General features: G+C 58.8%; 1 protein-coding gene across 3 annotated transcripts in view; it reads right to left on the bottom strand.

Annotated features, from left to right (window-relative positions):
* Positions 1 to 10,479, bottom strand: part of ARHGAP23 (Rho GTPase activating protein 23) — a 78,370-nt gene extending 67,891 nt beyond the window's left edge. For 2 of the 3 annotated variants that reach the window (XM_027625906.1, XM_027625910.1), the window contains exon 1: positions 1,945 to 2,032. In XM_027625906.1, the coding sequence (XP_027481707.1) occupies positions 1,945 to 2,007 (63 nt within the window). In that variant the 5' untranslated portion in view covers positions 2,008 to 2,032. Of the gene's footprint in view, positions 1 to 1,944; positions 2,033 to 10,336 lie in introns of those variants that run through there. The other variant, XM_027625907.1, reaches the window with a different exon arrangement.
* Between the last annotated feature and the right edge of the window lie 6,789 nt (positions 10,480 to 17,268).

Here is a 17,268-nt window from a genome sequence, read left to right as displayed (position 1 = left end):
AAAACTGCTGCACCCCTGGGGGACCAGAGGGGCTTCCTGTCTCTCTTCACCATGGGCTCAGGGCAAGCCTGATGAGGGGGCAGAGAGGTCCCCATCCAGGTAGCCCAGCACGAGGCCTACTCCCTGCGTCCAGTCCCTCTCTGCTTGGGCTGAGATCCTTGTAAGCCTGCCCCATTGCCCATGGTGTACCAAAGCCATCTTCCTAACAGCACACCCCTCTCAAAGTTTCACCTTATGCCAGGATCTCATCAGGGTACCCAGGTTCTAGCCCTAGCGCTCTCACTGTGTGGTCTCAGACCTGAATACCCACCCTGCCCGCTCACAGGGCTTTTGAGGTCCTGGAATCCAGCATCGGAGGTAAAAGGGATTTATTGCTCTTATCATTCCCAAGGGGAAGGTAAGGCCTCAGATGCTGGAAAAGGAGTTCCCAGCCACCTAAGGGTAGACCCAGCCACCTTGTGAGCAAGTGGCCAAGGCTGGGGCTGGGGGCCTTTGAGTTGTGTTTGGAGGCGAAATGACTGGTTATATAATGGAGATTCAAATCGCATGCCAATGAGCACATCTCAGTGAGAGCAGCCACTCTGGGGAGTAAGGCTGTTGCCCTGGCAGAGGGGCAGAACCACATGGAATCAAACCCCATCCACCCCTAGCTGGGCCTGGGGTGGGGGTGGACATGGTAGGGGGGTGGAGATGAAGCCATGTGTTGTTGGGGGTTGGGGGGGTGAATCCATGGGACTCGGGCCTAATGACCTCCACCCCCACCCCCTGTCCATCCTGATTTTCAAGTTTGTAATTAGGAAACACTTTGGCTGAAAGGTGCAGGGAGAGTCCGGGAAGAGAGATGCAGGTTGAGAAAGAACTGAGCATACATCCAGCGTCTGAGAAACACACCAGTCTCAGAAAGAGTTTGCAAAGCACCAGACCCCAGCTCCATCATGGGATGGGGGGCGAGCAGGGGAGGCAGCTGAGGAAGAGCATCACTAAGTCCTCCAGCCTCGTCAGAAGAGGAAGAGGCCTTGGCCCAGACCTTGACGGCAACCTAGACCCCAAGGGAACTTCTTTTCCAACCGGGGAAACGACTGTCCCCAGAGCGTCCAACGCTTCCACTTGGGAAGGAGGGTGGTGCAGTGTTGGGGTACTGCAGCACTGGGCAACCAGGCTCAGAGGTAGGGGGCTGGCTCCAAAGGGGCCCAGAGGCCCTTACTGGCCCCTCCCCAGCTTCAGCAGCTGGCAGATGAAAGAACCCAAGCAAAGCAGCCCAGCGCTGAGTAATGCCCCTGGCACCCCGCGCCCAGACCCACCCACAGCCAGCCCGAGGGGGCGGAGGGGAGCGCAGCGGAGCCTTCGGGACCCGGGGTTCCCGGGCCTGTTTCTTTTCCCCAGGAGCCAGTGGAGCCGCAGACCCGCTCCCTGAAGCTCATCGTGTGGTCCGGCCCGGCAGGGGGCGAGTGTGGCGCGGGGAGGGGGGTGTCCGGCCGCAGTGGCCAAGGACATCCCGCTCCGGGAACCCCCTCCCCCACTCCCTCTCCCTCCAGCTGTGCCGGGGCCTCGCCAACGGAAAACGAAAACTCGGGCAGAGGAAACGGCGGCAGGCGCCCCGCCTGAAAAACCCGGACAAAAGGCGCGGGCCTCCCGCCCCTGCTGCCCGGCCGCGGAGGGCCTGACACCACCGCCCTGGTCCGTGCCCTCTGCCCAGGCAGCCCCGTACGCGTCCCGGCCCCCTGCCTGCCTTCCTCCGTCCCGCCCCCCCTGCCCAGGGCACCTCTCGCTCCGGCCCCCTCCCCGGCCTGCCACCAGCCCAAGTTCCCTGCAGCCGTGCCCGCGGTGTCCGCGCCGTGTGCCCCAGGCCGTGCCCGCCAAGCGGGGGCGCCGCGACCCCGGCCCTGTGGCCAGCTCCCCGGCAGCGCCTGGATCCGCCCCCCTCCCCTGGCCCAGCGCCCTCACCTGAGGGGGCCGGGGCTCCGGGCGGGGCGGGATCCCGACCAGGCAGAAGGCGACTCCATTCATCGGGCGGCAGCGGCGGCTCTGCGGCCAGGGCACTGCTGGGGGCGCGGGCAGGGACCCGGGAGGGGCGGGGCCGGAGGGGGCGGGGCCGAGCGCGGAGTGCCCCCTCCCCGGGGGGCCAGCCCCTTCGCTCCTCCCCCTGCGCTCCCGACGGGGCGCACCCGCAGCCTCTCCCCAGGGCGGCTGACTTGGCAAAGGGGGCTCAGGTAGGGGTTAGCGCCCGGCAGCGGAGCTACGGGGCAGTGCAGCCTGGGGAACAGAGGTGGTCTCAGGGAGACAATTTGGGCTGGCCTCCCGAGAACCGGCCCAAATAGGTGGTGATCCTGGCTGACCGAGGAAAGAGGCCAAGGGCACCCAACCCAGAGCTAGCACAGGGAGAGGGAAGGAGGAAGGAAGGGAGAGGGAAGCAAGCAAGAGAGAAACATAGCCAGACAGAGATGGTCAGAAACAAAGACTGAGAGACACAGAAAGCATGACAGAGACAAGATAGAGACAGTGTAGAGAGCAGGAGAAGACAGACAAAGATAAAGAGACCCAAGACTGAAGAGAGGGAAAGACGGAAAAAGGCTTAGGGAGCCTTCCGTCCAGAGATTTACGGAGACAAGGAGAGAGATGGTGATGCCCGTGGGAGTGGGGGCGGGAGGGAGCTTTCAGGGGCTCCAGCCCCTCTATCTAGGGTCTCCCTCCTAGGCGGAGTCTCAGTCCAGGACCCCAAGGGGGCAGAGGAGTGGAGGCTGGAAAAGAAAGGCTGGCAGGTGACCCAGCCCTTCAGACCCCCAGCCAGCCAGCTGGGGCTCAGGCCTCTGGACCAGCTCATAGGTCTGCTCTACAGTGGACACCAGAGAGGGCAGAGATGGCCCCAGGCCTCCCAGTCACAAGCTCCCCACAGCCTTCCTTCGGGGCTTCATTCCTGGGTGGGCCCAAAGAGCCACTGGGGTCCTGAGCCAGTTCTTCATTTCCCTGCCCCCAAGCAGGACCCCTCCAGGCCATCTCCTGATGATCCGAGAAGAGATAGTCCCACAGTCCTTCGTTTCTGACAGCAAGTTCTTTCTGCTGTCTAACTGACATCCTTCTTACTTCCTATATTTCCTACAGCCTATGCTTACCTCTTTCCTGTGCCTTCTTGCAGTCTTTTTTATATTGATTCTTTTATTTAAGACTTTATTTATTCATTTGACAGAGAGAGAGACAGCGAGAGAGGGAACGCAAGCGGGGGGAGTGGGGATGGGAGAGAGAGAGACAGCGAGAGAGGAACACAAGCGGAGCAGGGAGCCCGATGCGGGGCTCGATGCGGGGCTCGATGCGGGGCTCGATGCGGGGCTCGATGCGGGGCTTGATGCGGGGCTCGATCCCAGGACCCTGGGGTCATGACCTGAGCTGAAGGCAGACGCTTAACGACTGAGCCACCCAGGCGCCCCTGCCTTCTTGCAGTTTTGACGGGCTCCTGTATTCCTACACCCAGATTATGAAGAAAAGGCGGGAGAGGCCACGGAGAGGTAGGGATAGGATTGGGATAAGGCAGCCAATGAAAGTGGAAGGCTGACTCTGCCCACTGGAATCACCCACCCCTCTGGGCAAGGAGACCTCATAAAACCTGCCTACCTCACCACCATCACCAGCCCCAAGTCCCCCCAGGACCAGGGACTCAGGTCCCAGAGCAGGTTGAGAGTGGCCCAGACACCAGCTAGGCCATCCCTACTCCTGTTAGCCTGGGGAAGGACATACTGACTTGGTTTTAAATCTTATGTTTTATTTAATTTCTTTGAAATTCCCTGGCAGTCCATGGAGAGGGAGGCTCTCATAATGATGGAAGGGCACTTCATGACTCCTCGTCCTTCCCCACCTCTCTTCATCAAGGTCGTGAATGCAGCTGGACTTGCCCCCCTCTTCTGAGAAGTCCTTCCTGCCATCTAACTGTGACCCATCATACTGCCTGTATTGCCTTGCATGGTTTTCAACAAGGTTCCTGTTTCTACCTCTGTCTGTCCCATAGCTCCAGTGGTCCAAGGCTTGCTGCCACCCTGGCTCAGGGGTCTCTCCTCTCAGGACAAAGGGGCTGTCTCTGTAAGGGGGAAGCAGTGACACCTGGGATGCAAACTGAACTGCGGCTGTGGGGGAGGGGCGGAGGGTGGTGACTGCTGGTGTGCCCCTGGCTCACTTTTTCCAGAGCCTGATGCCCTCAGACACTGCGGGAGGCAGCGAGAGGAAATGAGCTCACGCCCGGCCAGCAGATGAATTCCTCCCTCCACAATGCACTGCGCTCACCTCCCCCACCCTCTCCCACTTCCCAGAAAGTGCGCTCTTCCCCCACCCTGCTGCCCTTCCCACCTCTTCCTGCACCTTGACCCGCACCCCCACCCTGTCCTGGCTCCCCCCCCATCAATCTTCTCCAAACCCTCTTCCTCCCATCCTTTCCCTCAGCCTCCCTGGGTCTCACTCCCTAGTCCTACCACCCAACCCCAAATCCACTTCTATTCCTGGCACACTCTTTCTCTGGGGGTCCTGGAAGCAGAGCCCAACATGGGTGGAGGGGGTCCTTCACTGAGGACCCTCCTTATATTCCCCCTTTCTAAGCCCCTCCCCCAGCCCAGTCACCTTTCTCGGTTCACAGATGCTTTTTGGGAATCCTAATATCTGAAGGGGTGGGGGACTGGAGGTTGCCCCCCGGGAAATGGAGGTAAGACCTAGCTCCTTCCCTTGAGGGGTCCTAGTCTTAGCCACCCTGACTCTATAGTAAGATCTCCGAAAAGGAACAATGGAAGGCCAGAGAAGCCGAGGAAAGCTTTGAGAACGAGAAACGAGGTGGCCTTGAGCTTTTAGGGGCTTCATGGGTGAGGTCGGGGGGGGGCGGGGAATGGGGGTTAAAAGCATTCCGGGGAAAAGAACCATCAATAGGCAAAGGCAGGAGAAAGCGGACTCTAGTGATCCGGCTGGAGCCAAGTGGAGGGTAAGGAGGGTACAACGTAGGCAGGAAGCATGGAGGGATGAGGAAGGAAACGTGGGCGGGGATATGCCGATGGAGTGACTGGGCCTGAGGCACTTAGATTCTAGCCTGTCCAGGGGCAGGGATTTAGGAGGAGATGTGCCACAGTGCAGGAAAGAAGGAGAGCAGCAAGGAGATGCGGATGGCGGGGGGGGGGGGGGGGGATGGTGGGGGGAGACACTGCATTAGGGCAGGGGCAAGAAACATCAGAGGCCCCCCCAGACCAACTGGCTGTTGCGGGAAGGAGATGGAAAAATCTGGAGTGTTCTCAGGGAGACGGGGCATGCCAGGCACTGTGAGTCCTTTGTATGTATTATTTCAATTCAGCCTTACAAGGGAGCTTTGAAATAGATATTATAATCCTCATTTTATGGATAAGGAAACTGAGGCCCAGAGAGCTTGAGTATCTTACCCAAGTCCACCCAGACTTTGAATCCAGGCATTTGGGTTCTGGAGTCCACACACTTAACCCATAGGCTGTATTGCCAAGCGGAGTAGTGACGAGCAGCTTAAACTCTGGGTCCATCTCTCAGAAGAGAGGCCTGAACTGGAGACAGGGCGTTGGAAGTCATCAGTAGAGCAGGGGTGTGGTTCGGGTTCTCCAAGGACAATACAGAGAGGAGACTGGACACCAGACAGGATCTGAGGAGCACCACCTTTAGGGGCCGGTGAGGAAGACAGGGAGGACTGAGAGGAAGCAGGTAGCCCAAGGAACTGTGTTGGGCAAAGAGGACACTTTCAGAGGGCCGGTGGAACCAGAGGCCAGATTATACAGTGAGGAAGAGCATCGGGGATGAGGAAGTGGAGTCAGGCCTGTTAAGAAAGTGAGCAGCACAGGTGAGCCGTGGGCAAGTCTTGGGCAGGAGAGAGACGGAAGGGCTGATGAGTGGAGCGAAGGAAGAAGCAGCAGAGCCTGGGGCTCCAGAGGAAGAACCCGTGTTCCCCAGCTCCAGCTAGGCCAAGGGGAGGAGCGTGGGGGCAGGTCAGGGAGGGGTCCTCAGACCAGAGCTGCCCTCCACGGCCAGGATGAGGCCTGGCCCAGGAGCCAGCTTGGAGTTGCATGGTGTCATCAAGGAGCACTGACCCCAGAGTCCAAAGGCCTGGGTTCAGGTTCCCATCCTGCCCACCTGGTTGCTGTATGTTTTTGAGGAAAAGGACATTCTCTGAGCCTATTTCACCCTCTGTAAGATGAGAACAATAAGGCCTTCTCTGCCTGCCTCTCATTGGGGGCTCACACTTGAGAATGGATTCAAAGCACCCCCGGAGCTGTAAAGGAGAAACAGTGGGTGGAAGGTGGGTTATAGGAACCGTGGCCATGGCCATGGCGGTAACCCTAACCCTGGACAACAGCTTCGGCCCTTCCACCGAAGGGGAAAGAGCACCCCCTGGTGGAAAAGTGTGGGAGGGCAGGACTAGAGGGGATGGCTGAGGAGAGGCTTGCTCCTGTGCCTCTGGCTTTCAATCCCCCAGCTTGTCCTCTGCTTGTCCCCTGAAAGCAACCCACCCCCACCTAAATGTTCACCTCTAAAGCAGGTGTGGGCCCAGTTCATTCAAGTCAAAAGATATTTATTAAGCTCTGACTACATGCAAACTGCCGTGTGCAGTGGTGGGGACCGTTGATGTTCCTGCCCTCTTTGGGCTCAAATTCTAGGACAGCAAGAAACAGCCAGGGATGGCTGGGATGGTGCTGCAATGTGGTGGAAGCAGTGCACTGAGGAAAACAAGAGGGGCCTCCCAAAATGAGGGCAGAAGTCAGGGGTGGAACCAGAACCTTCCAGAACCTGGAAGGCCCTGTATGGCCTAGACCTTGAAGGCTCTCAGGGGGCAAGTGGCAGAGGAAGGAGGCCTGAAGCTGAAAGCTGGGGAGGGCGTGGGGCCCAGGTTCTGGCAGAAGCTCCAGGCATCCCACAGAGTGGATCTTGCTGAGCATCTTTATTGGTGTAGGGTGGGGCAAGGGGCCACTCAAGAAGACACCAGTCCCCACCCTCCTCCCTGCCGCCAGGTCCCTCAGGAATCCCACCTGAACACCCCTCAGGGAGGGAGGCTACATACCCCCTAGGCTGGTTGGGGCCAAGGGGCATTGGTAACCTGCCAAGCAGCTGGGAACCCAGCCCAGCTGGCTTGGGGGTGGGAGCAAGAGGCTGCAGCTTCTCCGGCTGGCAGCTGGGCAAACAAGCCACACCCAGTAAAACCCTGGTGTCAGGGCAGGGGATGGGTGAAAAGATGCCCAGCCCTGCCATTCTCCACTCACAGCCCCTCCGCAGAGCCATGTTTGTCATGATACGGGGAGAAGAAGAGGCCCTGGGCTGGGGTCTCCACCCTTGCAGGCTCCCAACTGTGTGATACTGGGTCATGGGGGACCCCGTGGCCTGAACTATGTGTACAAGGCTAACAGACGACTGCTAAGCACCATGACATCACCTAACACATCACCAAGATGTGTTCAAATGTGCTGAGTACCTACTGTGTGCCAAGCTCTTTACAAACATGATTTCATTTATTCCCCATGACAACCCTGTAAGGTAGGTATTAGTAGCCCCACTCTATAAATGAGGAAACAAGCTCCGAAAAGTTAAGTAACTTGGCGAAGTCGGATGCCAAGCCACTGCTCCATGAAGCAGGATCCCTCTGGGAGGAGCTAGGCCAGGTAGTGTCTTCCCAGCTCCAGGATGCTAAATTCTGAGGTTCTATGTGAGGGTGTTTAAATTCTTGCAGCAACTGGCCTGCAGTCCTGCTTTTGCCACAGGCCCCCAGAGCTTGCCCAGCTGTACCGAAGCCCTGCACACAAGAGGCCCCTGGCCCACTCTCCTCCCTGTCTCCATTTTGCCCTTCTAGGAGCAGGGGGAGCAGGGGGGAGAGGAGGAAAAGAGAGAGGAGGGGAGAGGAGGGAAACATGGAGGGAAGGAAGAGAAGAGGCCGGGAAGGGGGGAGGAGGAGGGGAGGGGTAGCTCCCACCTTCCCCTGGAAGCTCTGGAAATCCCCCCTGCAGCTGCTCCCTCTCCTCTGTCTGGCTCTGAGCCAGCCCCTGGAGGGAAAGGGGAGTAGATGGGGAGAAAAGAGAGGCAGGGCACTGACCACAGGGGGCAAGCCCCTCCATCCTGGCACCCACCCCACCTGGCAATTCCAGCCCCTATGAGAGATTCCAGGCATGCTCCCCTTTAAGAGACCCTACGTGCCAAAATCCACGCATACCACACAGACACATTGGGGCGGTTCTTGCACTATAAAAGGATTCTTCGCTTTACAAGAGGGCTCAGCACATGGGAAACTTAAAATAGGAGCTTCCCCTGGTTGCGGTGAAAGAAGCTCTGATTTCAGAAGCACCCCATACACACCATACTTCTGGCACATCCAGAAAGCCGGTGACACCCACAGGGGCCCCAGGGCTGGGGCTGCCTTAAGACATTAACATCGGCCTGGGCACCTCCCTGGTTGTGCTGAACATCAGAGTCCCCATGGGGTGGGGGGGAACGTGTCTCACAGTCCAACAGACGGGTTGACTGCTGGGCTGCTTGGCAGGGTGTCCTAGGACACCTAGAAAGGACCCGGGAAACCACTGCTCAGCACAGCTGCCAGGGATTTCACAGCAGCCGAGAGAGAGGACAGATACCCAAGACCTCCCCGTGTCCCTTTGATGGGGGTGGGCAGGAGCCCAGTGTCTTACTCTCTTCCAGCTCTCTCCTCCCCTCTGCAATGCCAGGGTACAGGGGAGCCAGGCTCTGTCCCCTGGGAAAGCGGAAACAGCTGACCCCCAGAAGAGGTCCGGAAGGCTGATGGGGGGGGGGCAACTGCGGGCTGCTTTGAGGAGCAATTCAGGCCCAGCTGCACTCCCAGTGAGATGCCTTTAGGGTCCTCTAGGCAGAAAGTCGTGATGGTCCCTAGCCCAACCTCTCCCTTTTTTTTTTTAATTGAGGTGAAATTCACATAACATAACATTAACTGTTTTAACGTAAGCAATTCAGTGGCATTTAGTACTGTCCCCCAACCCCTACTTTTTGCACTCAGCGTGGAGTCGCGGGTAGAGCCGGTAAGGACGACAACAGCACATAATGACGAATGGGTCCCCTTCCCCCTGCGAGGCCTGGTGCTGCCACCGGCCATTTAAATTAACAACCAAGATGCCAAACAGGCCAGGAGACTAGACCAGCCCACAACTCCACCCCAAACATCACACCCAGCCCAGGGAAGATGCCCAGAGCACTTCATGCCTCCCCAGAACTTAGGATCACCCCCTCCCCTGACTCCTCACCCTCCATCCCTCCTCTGGCCCCTCCTCATCACCATCATAGACAACCCAAGAACCCCTCTGCCAGAGGTAGGGGGCCTGCGCTCAGTCTGGAGAGGAGGGGTCTCAGAGCCCAGGAGCCCAGGACCCCAGGCCACTGCTTTAGGCAGAGCAGCCCCAAAGAGCCCAGGAGTGTGGATAAGCCCTGCACTTAAAGGCACGCCCAAGAACAGAAAATCCCACCACTCCAGACCCCACCCCAAGACCTCCTACCAAGTCAGGATTATGAAGGGAGTAAGACAATCTCAAGAGCAGCCCCCTCATTCCTGCCCAGTCTGCTGCCCCTCTTAGAGGAAGAGACTGATTGCCAGTCAGAATAGAGGCCCCCTCACTCACATAAGGAGACCGGCCCCTCTTCTCCACTTGAGCACCCTGGAGGGGGTGAGGAGCTCCAACCTGAGGGAGACTTCACCCCTGCCCCTTTCTGATGGAGACCATTTAAAGGAAAGACAGCGCCCAGGGCCTGGCTGGGGCTGCAGGTCTGTACTTGGGGGGCATATGGAGAAGCTGCCCAGCCCACCCCATCTTTTCACTGCCATGAAATGGTGGTAGCAGCTGCTGCAGCTGCTGTAACTGGGGGGAGGAGGGGGAGCCTGGCTGGGAGAAGACCCTCCATGTGTAGGTGGGGGAGGGAACCGGTTGTGTTGGTCGTGTCCTGAGGTCTCACTAGGGGGTCCACGGTAGTTGGCGTGGGAGAGCTACCTCCGCCTCCTGTCACTCGTTCATCCCGCAGGGCCTGCAGCCCCCTCAGGCCCAGGATCCTAGCAGGGGCTGAGACCTTACCGAGTGAGGAGGGGGGCTTCTGATGCGGGTGCTCCCCTGGGTGGGGAGAGAGGCAGCGTGCGCGCCCTCTGCGCGCCTCCCTGTGTGTCAGCGTGTGTGTGCGTGTGTGTGTACCCACCAGCTCAGGGTCACAGCAGCCCCGTCCCTCCCCCAGAGCTCCCGCGGGGCTCCGAGCCCTAGCGCCCCAACCCCCCTCCCCCGCGGCGCGCCCACCCTCAGCCCCTGCTGACGGCCCCCTCCCTCCCCTCCCAGACACGCACCCGCGCCCCGCGCCCGCCGACCTGCTCCATGCTACTGCCCGCTATGCCGTCCTCGCCTCGCCGGCCCCGGGGGGCGCCGGGGGCGGTGGCCCCTCCATGCGCCCTGTAGGTGCGGCAACCCGGCGACCGCCCAGCGCGAGGAGCGCCGGTTGTCAGCCGCCCGGACCCCCGCCCCGCCCCGCCCCGCAGGCCCCGCCCCCTTCCGTCCCACCCGCGGTGGGAGGCGCGGCGCTCACACCCGCGCGCGCGCGCGCGCGCGCGCGCACACACGGTCACACACGCACGTTAATGCACAGCCACTCACATCCAGGGGCTCATCCCTGCCAGCACACCTGGTCCTCCCTGCCCTGGGGACACTGTTAGTCCAAAGAGGACACCCTCCGAGCGAAGCCCCTCTCTTCCATCTCCGAGATTTATGAGTTAGAAGGGCCCCCCTCATTTTACAGGGGCCACAGAAATGTTTGCCTGAGGTCACCCGGCAACTTGGTGACAGAGCTGACACTGTCTCCCAGGCTGATGCCCCTCCTCAGGGGTTGCCTGAGAGCAGGTCAGAGACACCCACAGAGCCCGGGACGCAGGGAGATGCGGCACTGGCCCCCACCCTGCGAGCAGGGGTCTGGATCCTGTGACCTTGTGAGGACAGGAGATGGTGGGGAGGCGCCACTCCCGGCTGCCAGGATCCAGCCTCTGTTCAAATGTGTTCTGAGGTCCTTGGCTGGGTGTGGGGAGCAGAGATGGAGATTCCTGTCGCCTACCGTGTGCCATGCCCCACGCATATGCCAAGCAGGAGGAGGGGCTGAACTGTTGGCCCACTGCCAGAGAAGGGTCATCTGAAGCCCTCGATGCTAGCCAGGCCCCTGACTGCTGGTAGTGGCGCCACCCACCCTGGTAAAGACCAAAGAGGTGGCAAAGAGACTGCCCCCCAACCCCCCACCCCCACCCCCCCTCCCCGCATCAGAGGCGGCTCCTGACTGCGCACTGCCCCTCTGTCCTGCCCCTCACCGGGCAGGGCCGAGCTGAGGGCGAGATCACATGAGCAGGCATGTGAGAGGCAGGCATGCTGCCCAGGAGCGTGGAGTCCAGAGTGGACAGGGGTGGGAATTAACCTGCCCTGAGGTTGACGCCCCCCGCCCCGGGGCCAGTGCCCAGCCTGGCATGAAGGGGGTTTCACCCCTTCTCACTGCACCCTGGCCTCTGTTGGGCACCAGAGGGTGAAGGGGCAGAGGGCGGGAAGCTGAGATGGGGCGAGATAAGATCTTCAGTGGGCCCAGACAAAGGGGGCTTTATAGACTGGGTGTGGGGGACATGCTGGGGGGAGGGAGGCAGGAATGCAGGCTGGGGAGGCCCTGAGCTCATGGGGAGCCCGGCTTGGGGCTGAGGTTGGACTCCCCCAGCCCTCCCACGCTTGGGCCCTGTGTGCTATTTGCTGCTTTGCTCCTGGGACGGCAGCCAGGAGTCCTGGCAGCCCCTCATCCCGAGCCTCCCGAGCCACCCGAGCCACCCGTCTTCTCAGGGGTCTGGTGGGCACTCCCCACGCTCTCCCAGTCTTCCCCGCCCAGCTGGCCGCAGCCTCTCTTGGCTTCCCTGCCATGCCCTCTCAGCGGCCTCGTGGCCCCTGTCTGCTACCCAAGTGAGTGACTGCCCTGCCGGCTGCCTGGGGAAGGGGAGGGACAGAGTTGGGTAGGGTCACAAGGCTAAGGGGTCAATGGGGCCCTTTGTCTCTTCAGACGGGATCTGTCCTGGGCTAAAGAGACGGGAGACTGAGAAGAGTGCTAGCCAGCAAGCAGACCCTGACCCCGCCTCTCCCAGGCCCCGGTGGAGCTGAGCCCTGGGCTGTGAAGGCGGGCTCCGTTCTTCCCAGTTGTTTCCCTCTGATTCTCTTTCAGGGATGAAGCAGCCACTGGGAAGTGAAGACAAGAAGGAGGAGGTGGCTGTAGCGGCAGCAGACACCCACCGTGGGCTTCTGGAACAGCTGCTGCTTGGCTAGACCTAAAGTCTGGGGTTGGGCTTTGCAAAGTTGAGAACTGTCTATCCCCAAAGAAGTTGAGCTGGCCCTAACAAATAGACTCCTACTAGCCAAAGTCACGGTGGCTAGACTGCTAAACCCCAAAGCAATTTTCAACACACCTGAGCACTGCAGGAAGCTCCACAAGCACAGTCCCTGTGAAGGACCGCAAGATGCATGTGTGCAGCCCCCCAGTCCTCCCTCTTCCCTGGCAGCCTGGATCCTTGACAAGCTCTGGCTCTCTAGTTCCTATTGCTCCTCTCCACATGGGCCAGAATCTTCAGCCACAGCCTTACCTCAGAGGGGCAGCAGTAGGAGGCCCAGCCCAGGTCACTTGACATACATCTTATTGAATCTCCTTCATAAGATTAAGGGGACACTAGTCTTGTCTCTTAATAAGTGTCTTGGGCAAAAACCTCTTTTTAGGGGGTAAAAAAAAAAAAAAGTCCCAGTCTGGTCAGCACCGAACTTTCCAACCTTCTCTTTGAGAAGCTTTGAGCCCCCAGTGGAGGGAGACTGACCAAGATTCAAGTCCCATGTCTGCCATTCAGGAGCCGTGTGGTATATGCACCTCTGAGTTCTGGCTTCCTCATCCATAAGCCAAGAGTGATAATAGTACCACCTCACAGGGTCAATGGAAGATTGGGATGAGGGTGTAATATTCTTGGTCCACGGACAGACACATAAGCCGTCAATAAAAGCTAAGTGCTTTCTACACAGAGCTGATTTAATTCATCTTATGTTGATTATTTATTAGCTTTAGTGTATCAGGTGACAGTTTCTAACCTTGTTCCCAAATTCTGGGAGACCATACCCTGGCTACAACCAGGTTTTTCTTTGAGGGTGGCATCTGCCTTCCACCGGGTGGGAAGGGAAATGAGGAGGGCAGTTTCCAGCCTTGTGCTGATTTCTGCTTCTCCCCCACCTTCCCCCACCAGCCCCCTTCCCTTCACCTAGGAGCCTCACGGGCTCCCCGGGGAGCAGGAGAAGGTGGAAAGAGATCTAAGAGCCACCTTAAGGCAGACGACTCCTGGGGTGGGGGTGCCATGAGCCTGAGAAGGGAGGAAGGAGAAGGATTACCCAGGAGGGAGTGGAAGGAGATGAGCGGGAAGGGGGGGCATGGACCGCGGGGCCCCACTCCTCCACCTGCTGCTTTGTGAACAAAGCCAAGAATGATGCAATTCTGGCCTGGTTGCAGCTGAGGCTCTAACCAGGCCCTGAGAGGAAAAGTGGGCGTCGAGGGTGGGGGGCGGTGCGGATGCAGGAGGCCTGTGGAAGCCCGGCCCTGGATGCCCAGCCCAGCATGTAGCTCCCAGCCTCCTCCCGAAGCCCCTCACCCAAGGTCAGAGCCCTCACCAAACAGGCCCAGCTGCCTTTGAAGCAGGAGCCAGACATGATGCAAGGAGGACATCATTCCAGGCAGCCTCCTCGGAGGGGTTGGCACCTCCCACAGGGGAGGGAGATGACGGAGCCCCAGAGGCGGAGCTGGCTCAGAACACCCCCCCATTGGGCCCTTCACGTGGGGGGTGGGGGGTGCTCAGTCTGCAGCTCTCTTTCCCCTTCCTCTCATCTTGGAGACAAAGGCAAAATTCCCTGGAGAAGGTGGGATGGGAAAGCTCAGGAGAACCCTGACCCAGGCTCTGCACACGGTTGCACATATTTATAGAATTCAATAAAACCCAAGGCAGACACGGAGATGGGTCTGGGCCCCCGGTGCCTGGGGGAGGCCTGGCATTCCCCTGGGGCGGTCATCAAGCCAGTGGGGGCAGGGTGGGGCCCGGGGGTGGTCTCCACCAGCTCCTGGGGTGTCTGCCCCATCTCTCCATTCTGCCCCGGGGCCGAGAGAACAAAGCCTTCCCCCTCTCCCTCCACTTGGAGAAAGGAGTCTTGTCCCGCATGCCAGGATCATGTGGAGGATGTGTCACAGGCCAGGGGCTCCCAGGGGACAGGGCATTAAATGGGGGCAGCAGAAGAGAACTGAAGATACTGTGTTCAGGGATATTAAACCCAGCCTCGCCCCACTGCTGCCCAGCCAGACCTGAGGGGACAGCTGGGTGGCATAGCCCAGAGACGCCGCTAGGTGGCAGGAAAAGCCCAACAACTCACCCGGTCCCACCTGTTCCCACCACCCGCTGCCCCACCCCACCCCCCAGCCTTATCCTCCAGCAACCTTCCCCCCTCCTCCCTCCAACCCACCCCTCGCTGCAGGCTCCGGTGACAGCCCCGAAGTCTTTTCATTTTTCCTTCCGCTTTAGAGAAGGCAAAAAGCTCTCAGTCCTTCTCTTCCAAATGCCACTAATAATGATAATAATTAGTGCCTGTGGCTATTTATTGAGTGCTGAAGAAGCACGAGGCATTTTACGTGCATTATCTCATTTACTCACTCATGGGGTAAGTAAAAATACTCTCCCTCTTTGCAAGAGGAGACAGACTAAGAAAGCATAAATAGATTGTCCAAGATCACACGACTGCAAGTCGTGCAGCCAATGTTCAGATCAGGTCTACACATGCTGGGTGGGGGCCTCCCTAAGCCTGTGAACGAGTGGGTGTCGGCATGGAGAGGGGGCGAAGCACCCATCAGATGCATCTGAGACCTTCCGTCCACTCTTCTCACCAACCCCCGCCCCCCCACACCCGACCCCTTGAGATTCTAGGAGGGTGTCTTAGTCTCAGAGTGAGTATGAAGTTTAAAAAGTTTGCCTGGGGTGCCTGGGTGGCTCAGTCAGTAAAGCATCCGACTCTTGGTTTCGGCTCAGGTCGTGATCTCAGGGTCATGAGATCGAGCTCCGTTGTCGGGCTCTGAGCTCAGCGGGGAATCTGCTTGGGACTCTCTCTCCCTCTCCTTCTGCCCCTCCTTCCTGCTCTCTCTCTCTCCCCCCCTAAAATGAATAAATAAATCTTTTTTTTTTTTTTTTTTAAAGTTCGCCTGAGTGATTCGGGCTCACAAACCCCTGCTCTGGCTGAGAGCCACTGCGCCCTCCCCTGACGCCTCTTCTACGGACTGCACAAGGCATTCTGGGTTCTCTCCTTGCCCACATTGCTTCCCGTGTGAATCCCCATTCGGCACCAAAGGTGATTCCAGCACAGAGGACCTTCCCCCAGGGCCATCTCCACGTCTGGCCTGGCTGTCTTTGCCAACATCCAGGGGGCATCCGTCCGTGTGCTGGCACAGCCCCGGGTGGTGGGGGCGGGGGACAGAGCAGACGAGGAACAAGACACAGAACCCACTATCCCCAAGCAATAAGAGTTCGTGTCTAAAGCTGGGCCTGTACTGCCTTCTACATACGGTGTCCACTCGGAGAAAGAGCCCGCCATTCAGAAGAAAAGGAGATGGATCCCTACTGCCCTGTTCTTCACTGACACCAGAGCATGCGTGAGGGCGGCAGCTGCAGGGAAGGGGCACGAGGAGATGACACCCAGTGCAGAGCAACTTCTTGAAATTTTCTTTGACTCCACCGGTCTCCCACACAGGGTGGTTGCTGCCGGGCTGTCCTGTCCCATTTCAAGCCTTCCACACTCCCCCCAAGATCAGCTGTGACCAGCCACACTTATTTTTCCCTCCCGCTAGAAAGCTAGCCAGCCTCTCCTATTCTCCGCCTGTCTAATCACCCCTGGATTTGCAGAATAAAGGCCCAGAAACAAAACCAAGTTCTCAGAAGTGGACGCGGAAAGCCAGGCCCTGACACCACACGGGATGAGACCAGCAGCCCAGGAGGTGAAGAAGGGCGCCTGAATTGAGCTCTTGATTTTTCTTTTCTAAAGATTTTATTTATTTGACACACACACACAGAGAGAGAGAGAGCACAAGCAGGGGGAGAGGGAGAGGGAGAAGCAGGCTCCCCGCTGAGCAGAGAGCCCGATGTGGGACTCGATCCCAGGACCCCGGGATCATGACCTGAGGTGCCCCCCCCCACCCCCGCCCCGAGCTGAGCTCTTTAAATGCAGACTTTCTGCTGGGGGAGAATTCAGCAGGGGGCGGTGGGTGGTTCAGTGCAACCTCGGGTCCCTGGACGAAGCCTGCTGACCCTACGTGGGGAGCATCTCCCACCAGAGGGCAGCTCTGGTACTCAGGCACCTTTGGCGGCTGGAGGAAGCGGGCCACACCCCACCTTTGGGCTACCTTGAGTTGCAGTCCTGTTGCATCCTTCACACTCTTACTTCAACCACCAAAACTCCAATCCCTTGAGAAATTCTGAAGAAGACTGACATTTAGTAGTTAAGAACCTCTACTTCATAGGATTGAGCTGTCCTGTGTAAAAGGTGAAAATCCAGGCTCAAGGCTGGCTGACTGGGAAAGCAAGCAGCACTCCCGGGAAGGGGACAGATGTCGCCTTTCCTCAACCACCACCACCTTGGCGCGTGTACTCAACTGTGTCAGCCCCGGAGGCAGGGAGAGAGCTGAGCGGGACGCAGGCTCTGTCCCTCCCAGACCAGAGGTCAGGACAAGCCAGCAGGCAGACACATGAGAGATAGCCGAGGAAGGAGCATTGGTTTGGCCCCAAGTGGCTGGTGACAGTTCCAGAGGTGGCCCCGGAGCAAACCCTGGAAGGCCGAGTTTCCAGGCAGGGAGAGTGACAGGAAAGGGTCCCCCAGCATGAGGGAAGGTGGGAGTGGCAGGAGAAGGGATGTCGTCCTAGGGGGACACCGGGTGTGTCACGACCAGAGTGCAGCCTGTGTGGCAGGAGGAGAAACAGCCTTGATGCCAAGTTGAGGAGGGAAGATATTCTTCTCTAGGCGGAGTCATCGTTGATCTTCAACTAAGGAAGCGACTTGAGCATGTCTTTTCTGGGGAAGGACTTTTTAGAAGGACTGGAGAGGGGAGCCAGGACGCAGAAAGACCAGCTGGGGAGTTGCTGGAATTGCCCAGGTGAGAAAAGGGGAATGTCTAAATTAGGACGTGGCAACGGAGACCAGATGAAGTCGCGGCTTCAACAGGGATCAGTGCATA

Source organism: Zalophus californianus, chromosome 16 (assembly GCF_009762305.2).
Source record: "Zalophus californianus isolate mZalCal1 chromosome 16, mZalCal1.pri.v2, whole genome shotgun sequence".
In the NCBI taxonomy this organism is placed as follows: Eukaryota; Metazoa; Chordata; class Mammalia; order Carnivora; family Otariidae; genus Zalophus; species Zalophus californianus.
Note: the sequence above shows the minus strand (reverse complement) of the source record. Positions and strands in the feature narration are given on the sequence as shown.